The sequence below is a fragment of the Salmo trutta genome, chromosome 12 (genome assembly GCF_901001165.1).
Source record: "Salmo trutta chromosome 12, fSalTru1.1, whole genome shotgun sequence".
NCBI lineage: Eukaryota > Metazoa > Chordata > Actinopteri > Salmoniformes > Salmonidae > Salmo > Salmo trutta.
The window spans coordinates 47,695,581-47,703,849 of NC_042968.1; the positions used below are offsets into that span (position 1 = coordinate 47,695,581).

General features: G+C 50.3%; 1 protein-coding gene across 3 annotated transcripts in view; it reads left to right on the forward strand.

Annotated features, from left to right (window-relative positions):
- Window positions 1-8,269, forward strand: part of LOC115203660 (Golgi apparatus protein 1) — a 69,309-nt gene that overhangs the window by 47,559 nt on the left and 13,481 nt on the right. For all 3 annotated transcript variants that reach the window (XR_003880218.1, XR_003880217.1, XM_029768566.1), the window contains exons 16-20: window positions 1,648-1,736; window positions 2,787-2,904; window positions 5,382-5,612; window positions 6,166-6,289; window positions 7,844-8,088. Coding sequence is in view for 1 of the 3 variants with exons in the window: in XM_029768566.1 (XP_029624426.1) it covers window positions 1,648-1,736; window positions 2,787-2,904; window positions 5,382-5,612; window positions 6,166-6,289; window positions 7,844-8,088 (807 nt within the window). In the remaining 2 variants the exon portion in view is untranslated. The remainder of the gene's footprint in view (window positions 1-1,647; window positions 1,737-2,786; window positions 2,905-5,381; window positions 5,613-6,165; window positions 6,290-7,843; window positions 8,089-8,269) is intronic.

The following is an 8,269-nucleotide window of genomic DNA, read 5'->3' on the forward strand; positions in this document are numbered from 1 at the left end:
GTAGGATGGGTGGAGATGTAAACTGGTAGGATGTAAACTGGTAGGATTGGAGGCGATGTAAACTGGTAGGATGGGGGGGCGATGTAAACTGGTAGGATGTAAACTGGTAGGATGGGAGGCAATGTAAACTGGTAGGATGGGGGGCGATGTAAACTGGTAGGATGTAAACTGGTAGGATTGGAGGCGATGTAAACTGGTAGGATGGGGGGCGATGTAAACTGGTAGGATGTAAACTGGTAGGATGGGAGGCAATGTAAACTGGTAGGATGGGGGGCAATGTAAACTGGTAGGCTGTAAACTGGTAGGATGGGAGGCATTGTAAACTGGTAGGCTTTAAACTGGTAGGATGGGAGGCGATGTAAACTGGTAGGATAGGAGGAGATGTAAACTGGTAGCATGGGAGGAGATGTAAACTGGTAGGATGGGAGGCGATGTAAACTGGTAGGATGGGAGGCGATGTAAACTGGTAGGATGGGAGGAGATGTAAACTGGTAGGATGGGAGGAGATGTAAACTGGTAGGATGGGAGGAGATGTAAACTGGTAGGATGGGGGGCGATGTAAACTGGTAGGATGGGGGCGATGTAAACTGGTAGGATGGGAGGAGATGTAAACTGGTAGGATGTAAACTGGTAGGATGGGAGGAGATGTAAACTGGTAGGATGGGAGGTGATGTAAACTGGTAGGCTGTAAACTGGTAGGATTGGAGGCAATGTAAACTGGTAGGCTTTAAACTGGTAGGATGTGAGGCGATGTAAACTGGTAGGATGGGAGGCGATGTAAACTGGTAGGATGGGGGGTGATGTAAACTGGTAGGATGGGTGGAGATGTAAACTGGTAGGATGTAAACTGGTAGGATGGGAGGCAATGTAAACTGGTAGGATGGGGGGTGATGTAAACTGGTAGGATGTAAACTGGTAGGATGGGAGGTGATGTAAACTGGTAGGCTGTAAACTGGTAGGATTGGAGGCAATGTAAACTGGTAGGCTTTAAACTGGTAGGATGTGAGGCGATGTAAACTGGTAGGATGGGAGGCGATGTAAACTGGTAGGATGGGAGGAGATGTAAACTGGTAGGATGGGAGGCGATGTAAACTGGTAGGATGGGAGGCGATGTAAACTGGTAGGATGGGAGGCGATGTAAACTGGTAGGATGGGAGGAGATGTAAACTGGTAGGATGGGAGGCGATGTAAACTGGTAGGATGGGAGGCGATGTAACTGGTAGGATGGGAGGCGATGTAAACTGGTAGGATGGGAGGCGATGTAAACTGGTAGGATGGGAGGAGATGTAAACTGGTAGGATGGGAGGCGATGTAAACTGGTAGGATGGGAGGCGATGTAAACTGGTAGGATGGGAGGCGATGTAAACTGGTAGGATGGGAGGAGATGTAAACTGGTAGGATGGGAGGCACAGGTTTATGTGTATCTGTATTTGACGACCGGCCGTTGTAGATAATCAACCCAGACTGACTCCATCTCTTCCTCCTCCTCCTCTTCCTTCTCCATCTCCTCTTCCTCCATCTCCTCCTCCTCCATCTCCTCTTCCTCCATCTCCTCCTCCTCCTCCATCTCCTCTTCCTCCATCTCCTCTTCCTCCATCTCCTCTTCCTCCATCTCCTCCTCCTCCATCTCCTCCTCCTCATCCTCAGATCCAGATGAAGGACTTTCGTTTCTCCTACAAGTTCAAGATGGCGTGTAAAGAGGATGTGCTCAAGCTCTGCCCCAACATCAAGAAGAAGTGAGTCAGAACCAGTCCCAATGGTACTCTATTCCCTATATAGTGCACTACTTATGACCAGTCCCAATGGCTCCCTATTCCCTATATAGTGCACTACTTATGACCAGTCCCAATGGCTCCCTATTCCCTATATAGTGCACTACTTATGACCAGTCCCAATGGCTCCCTATTCCCTATATAGTGCACTACTTATAACCAGTCCCAATGGCTCCCTATTCCCTATATAGTGCACTACTTATGACCAGTCCCAATGGTACCCTATTCCCTATATAGTGCACTACTTATGACCAGTCCCAATGGCTCCCTATTCCCTATATAGTGCACTACTTATGACCAGTCCCAATGGCTCCCTATTCCCTATATATAGTGCACTACTTATGACCAGTCCCAATGGCTCCCTATTCCCTATATATAGTGCACTACTTATGACCAGTCCCAATGGTTCCCTATTCCCTATATAGTGCACTACTTATGACCAGTCCCAATGGCTCCCTATTCCCTATATAGTGCACTAATTATGACCAGTCCCAATGGCTCCCTATTCCCTACATAGTGCACTACTTATGACCAGTCCCAATGGCTCCCTATTCCCTACATAGTGCACTACTTATGACCAGTCCCAATGGCTCCCTATTCCCTACATAGTGCACTACTTATGACCAGTACCAATGGCTCCCTATATAGTGCACTACTTATGACCAGTCCCAATGGCTCCCTATTCCCTATATAGTGCACTACTTATGACTAGCCCCAATGGCTCCCTATTCCCTATGTAGTGCACTACTTATGACCAGTCCCAATGGCTCCCTATTCCCTATTTAGAGGTGTGTGTGCCAGATGGCTACAGAGTCATTTCCATTAGCCCTATTACTTTTCATTGGTTGGATCTTCCACTTAGTAATTCACCCTCCCTCTGTCTCTCTGTCTCAGTACCACAGTGTTCTTACTAATTCACCCTGTCTGTCCCTCTGTCTCTCTGTCCCTCTGTCACCCTCCCTCTGTCTGTCTCTCTGTTTCTTGTCTCTCTCTGTCTGTCTCTCTGTCCCCCAGGGTGGATGTAGTGATCTGTCTCAGTACCACGGTGAGGAATGACACTCTGCAGGACGTCAAGGAGCAGCGCGTCTCTCTCAAGTGTCGGAAACAACTCAGAGTAGAAGAGCTGGAGATGGTGAGAGTTACTCCTCTGTTACAACTCAGAGTAGAGGACCTGGAGATGGGAGAGTTACTCCTCTGTTACAACTCAGAGTAGAGGACCTGGAGATGGTGAGAGTTAGTCCTCTGTTACAACTCAGAGTAGAGGACCTGGAGATGGTGAGAGTTACTCCTCTGTTACAACTCAGAGTAGAGGACCTGGAGATGGGAGAGTTACTCCTCTGTTACAACTCAGAGTAGAGGACCTGGAGATGGGAGAGTTACTCCTCTGTTACAACTCAGAGTAGAGGACCTGGAGATGGGAGAGTTACTCCTCTGTTACAACTCAGAGTAGAGGACCTGGAGATGGGGAGAGTTACAACTCAGAGTAGAGGAGATAGCTGCCAGGTTAGCTGCAGGGAACTAGAGTGGAGACCATACTGCCAGGTTAGCTGCAGGGAACTAGAGTGGAGACCGTACTGCCAGGTTAGCCGCAGGGAACTAGAGTGGAGACCATACTGCCAGGTTAGCCGCAGGGAACTAGAGTGGAGACCATACTGCCAGGTTAGCCGCAGGGAACTAGAGTGGAGACCGTACTGCCAGGTTAGCTGCAGGGAACTAGAGTGGAGACCGTACTGCCAGGTTAGCTGCAGGGAACTAGAGTGGAGACCGTACTGCCAGGTTAGCCGCAGGGAACTAGAGTGGAGACCGTACTGCCAGGTTAGCTGCAGGGAACTAGAGTGGAGACCATACTGCCAGGTTAGCTGCAGGGAACTAGAGTGGAGACCATACTGCCAGGTTAGCTGCAGGGAACTAGAGTGGAGACCATACTGCCAGGTTGGCAGCAGGGAACTAGAGTGGAGACCGTACTGCCAGGTTAGCTGCAGGGAACTAGAGTGGAGACCGTACTGCCAGGTTAGCAGCAGGGAACTAGAGTGGAGACCGTACTGCCAGGTTAGCTGCAGGGAACTAGAGTGGAGACCATACTGCCAGGTTAGCCGCAGGGAACTAGAGTGGAGACCATACTGCCAGGTTAGCTGCAGGGAACTAGAGTGGAGACCATACTGCCAGGTTAGCTGCAGGGAACTAGAGTGGAGACCATACTGCCAGGTTAGCCGCAGGGAACTAGAGTGGGGACCATACTGCCAGGTTAGCTGCAGGGAACTAGAGTGGGGACCACTAAAACACAGCATTAGTAGGACAGACAGGTTGTCCTATTTGTTAAATATTAATTGTCAGCTATTCATATCAAACAAATTAGGTAAATGCGTCATTTTTCTCACATTTTTCTCCTCTCCTCTCCTTCTCTCCTCTCCTCCTCCTCTCCTTTCTTCCTCCTCTCCTTTCTCTCTCCTCCCCTCCTCTCCTCTCCTGCCTCCTCTCCTGCCTCCTCTCCTCCTGCTCTCCTCCTCCTCTCCTCGTCCTATTTGTTAAATATTAATTGTCAGCTATTCATATCAAACAAATTATGTAAATGTCATTTTTCTCACATTTTTCTCCTCTTCTTTCTCTCTCCTCCTCCTCTCCTTTCTCTCTCCTCCTCCTCTCCTTTCCCTCTCCTCCTCCTCTCCTTTCCCTCTCCTCCTCCTCTCCTTTCCCTCTCCTCCTCCTCTTCTTTCTCTCTCCTCCTCCTCTTCCTTCTCTCTCCTCCTCCTCTTCTTTCTCTCTCCTCCTCCTCTTCCTTCTCTCTCCTCCTCCTCTTCTTTCTCTCTCCTCCTCCTCTTCTTTCCCTCTCCTCCTCCTCTCCTTTCCCTCTCCTCCTCCTCTTCTTTCCCTCTCCTCCTCCTCTTCTTTCCCTCTCCTCCTCCTCTCCTTTCCCTCTCCTCCTCCTCTCCTTTCCCTCTCCTCCTCCTCTCTCTCTCTCTCTCTCTCTCTCTCTCTCTCTCTCTCTCTCTCTCTCTCTCCTCCTCTCCTTCTCTCTCTCTCTCCTTCTCTCTCTCTCCTCCTCTTCTTTCCCTCTCCTCCTCCTCTTCTTTCCCTCTCCTTTCCCTCTCCTCCTCCTCTCCTTTCCCTCTCCTCCTCCTCTCCTTTCCCTCTCCTCCTCCTCTCCTCCTCCTCTCCTTCTCTCTCTCTCTCCTCCTCTCCTTTTTCTCTCCTCCTCTTCTTTCTCTCTCCTCCTCTTCTTTCTCTCTCCTCCTTCTCTCTCTCTCCTTCTCTCTCTCTCCTCCTCTTCTTTCCCTCTCCTCCTCCTCTCCTTTCCCTCTCCTCCTCCTCTCCTTTCTCTCTCCTCCTCCTCTCCTTCTCTCTCTCTCTCCTCCTCTCCTTTTTCTCTCCTCCTCCTCTCTCCTCCTCTTCTTTCTCTCTCCTTCTCTCTCTCTCTCCTTCTTTCTCTCTCCTCCTCTTCTTTCCCTCTCCTCCTCCTCTCCTTTCCCTCTCCTCCTCCTCTCCTTTCTCTCTCTCTCCTCCTCTCCTTTTTCTCTCCTCCTCCTCTCCTTTTTCTCTCCTCCTCCTCTCCTCTCTCCTCTCTCCTTTTCTCTCCTCCTCCGCTCCTTCTCTCCTCTCCTCTCCCTGCAGTCAGAGGACATCCGTCTGGAGCCTGAGTTGTATGAGGAGTGTAAGAGTGACATCGGTAGGCTCTGCCCCAGCGTGGCGTTTGGTAACGCTCAGATGATGGAGTGTTTAAAGGAGAGGAAGAAGCAGCTGTCTCAGCAGTGTCACCAGAGGGTGTTCAAACTACAGGAAGGAGAGATGGTGGATCCGGAACTGGACTACCAACTCATGAGGGTCTGCAAGCAGATGATTAAGGTGAGGGGGGAGGGGTCTCTCTCTCTCTGTGTGTGGTTCTGTACGGATGCGGATGCTAAGAACATGTTAAAGAAAATATTCTAGGCCTGTTCCCTCTACCTACCTTTAACTTGTCTCTCTCTGTCCCTCCTGTTGTCTCTCTCTGTCCCTCCTGTCCTCTCTCTCTGTCCCTCCTGTTGTCTCTCTCTGTCCCTCCTGTCCTCTCTCTTGTCCTCTCTCCTGTCCTCTCTCTCTCTCTGTCCCTCTTGTCCTCTCTCCTGTCCTCTCTCTCTCTCTGTCCCTCTTGTCCTCTCTCATGTCCTCTCTCTCTCTCTGTCCCTCTTGTCCTCTCTCTCTCTGTCCCTCCTGTTCTCTCTCTCTCTCTCTCTCTGTCCCTCCTGTTCTCTCTCTCTCTCTGTTCCTCCTGTTCTCTCTCTCTCTCTCTGTCCCTCCTGTCCTCTCTCTCTCTCTCTCTCTCTCTCTCTCTGTCCCTCCTGTCCGCTCTCTCTCTCTCTCTCCCTCCTGTCCGCTCTCTCTCTCTCTCTGTCCCTCCTGTCCTCTCTCCATGTGTCAGCGGTTCTGTACGGATGCGGATGCTAAGAACCTGCTGCAGTGTCTGAAACAGAACAAGAACTCTGAACTGATGGACCCCAAGTGTAAACAGATGATCACCAAGAGACAGATCACACAGAACACAGGTAACACCCTCACAGAACACAGGTAACACCCTCACAGAACACAGGTAACACCCTCACAGAACACAGGTAACACCCTCACAGAACACAGGTAACACCCTCACAGAACACAGGTAACACCCTCACAGAACACAGGTAACACCCTCACAGAACACAGGTAACCCACACTCACAGGGAACACAGGTAACCCACACTCACAGAGAACACAGGTAACACACCCTCACAGAGAACACAGGTAACACACCCTCACAGAACACAGGTAACACACCCTCACAGAACACAGGTAAAACACCCTCACAGAGAACACAGGTAAAACACCCTCACAGAGAACACAGGTAACACACCCTCATAGAGAACACAGGTAACACACCCTCACAGAGAACACAGGTAACACACCCTCACAGAGAACACAGGTAACACACCCTCACAGAGAACACAGGTAACACACCCTCACAGAGAACACAGGTAACACACCCTTACAGAGAACACTGGTAACACACCCTCACAGAGAACACAGGTAACACACCCTCACAGAGAACACAGGTAACACACACCCTCACAGAGAACACAGGTAACACACACCCTCACAGAGAACACAGGTAACACACACCCTCACAGAGAACACAGGTAACACACACCCTCACAGAGAACACAGGTAACACACACCCTCACAGAGAACACAGGTAGCACACACCCTCACAGAGAACACAGGTAGCACACACCCTCAAAGAGAACACAGGTAGCACACACCCTCACAGAGAACACGGGTAACACACACCCTCACAGAGAACACAGGTAACACACCCTCACAGAGAACACAGGTAACACACACTCTCACAGAGAACACAATAGGTCTGATCGCCTCTTCTCCCATTGATCTGTTACCTCTAATAGATGGGGTCAGCTGTTACCTCTAATAGATGGGGTCACCTGTTACCTCTAATAGATGGGATCACCTGTTACCTCTAATAGATGGGGTCACCTGTTACCTCTAATAGATGGGATCACCTGTTACCTCTAATAGATGGGGTCCACTGTTACCTCTAATAGATGGGCACCTGTTACCTCTAATAGATGGGATCACCTGTTACCTCTAATAGATGGGGTCACCTGTTACCTCTAATAGATGGGGTCACCTGTTACCTCTAATAGATGGGGTCACTTGTTACCTCTAATAGATGGGATCACCTGTTACCTCTAATAGATGGGGTCCACTGTTACCTCTAATAGATGGGCACCTGTTACCTCTAATAGATGGTCACCTGTTACCTCTAATAGATGGGGTCAGCTGTTACCTCTAATAGATGGGGTCAGCTGTTACCTCTAATAGATGGGGTCAGGTCTAAGGTCCCTCCCCTTGGATCTTCTTCTCCAATGAGTTTTGAGAAGCAGGTGAGGAAAGAGGATGCAAGGAATGGAGAGACAAGGAATTGGGTCAGAGCCCATGCCATGTAGACCCGCGCCACGTAGACCCGCGCCACGTAGACCCGCGCCACGTAGACCCGCGTCACGTAGACCCGTATTTCTGATGTTTCTGTTTGTCTACCTCCCTCTCAGACTACAGGTTGAACCCAATATTGAGGAAGGCCTGTAAGGCAGACATCCCTAAATTCTGTCAGCCAATCCTGACCAAGGCCAGTGATGACAGTGAACTGGAGGGCCAGGTGATTGGTTGCCTGAAGCTGAAATACGCCGACCAGCGTCTCTCTCCAGACTGCGAGGACCAGATCAGAGTGATCCTTCAGGAGTCGGCGCTGGACTACAGGCTGGACCCACAGCTGCAGATCCACTGTGCCGAGGAGGTAAGGAATCAACCTGTTAATACACATAACACCATTTACACTGTCCTGAAGAGACCTGGCCCTCCTGAGGACCAGGCCAGACTGCTGTCCCTGAGAGATGGTTACTGCTACTAAACATCTAAACCAGGCCAGACTGCTGTCCCTGAGAGATGGTTACTGCCAGACTACTGTCCCTGAGAGA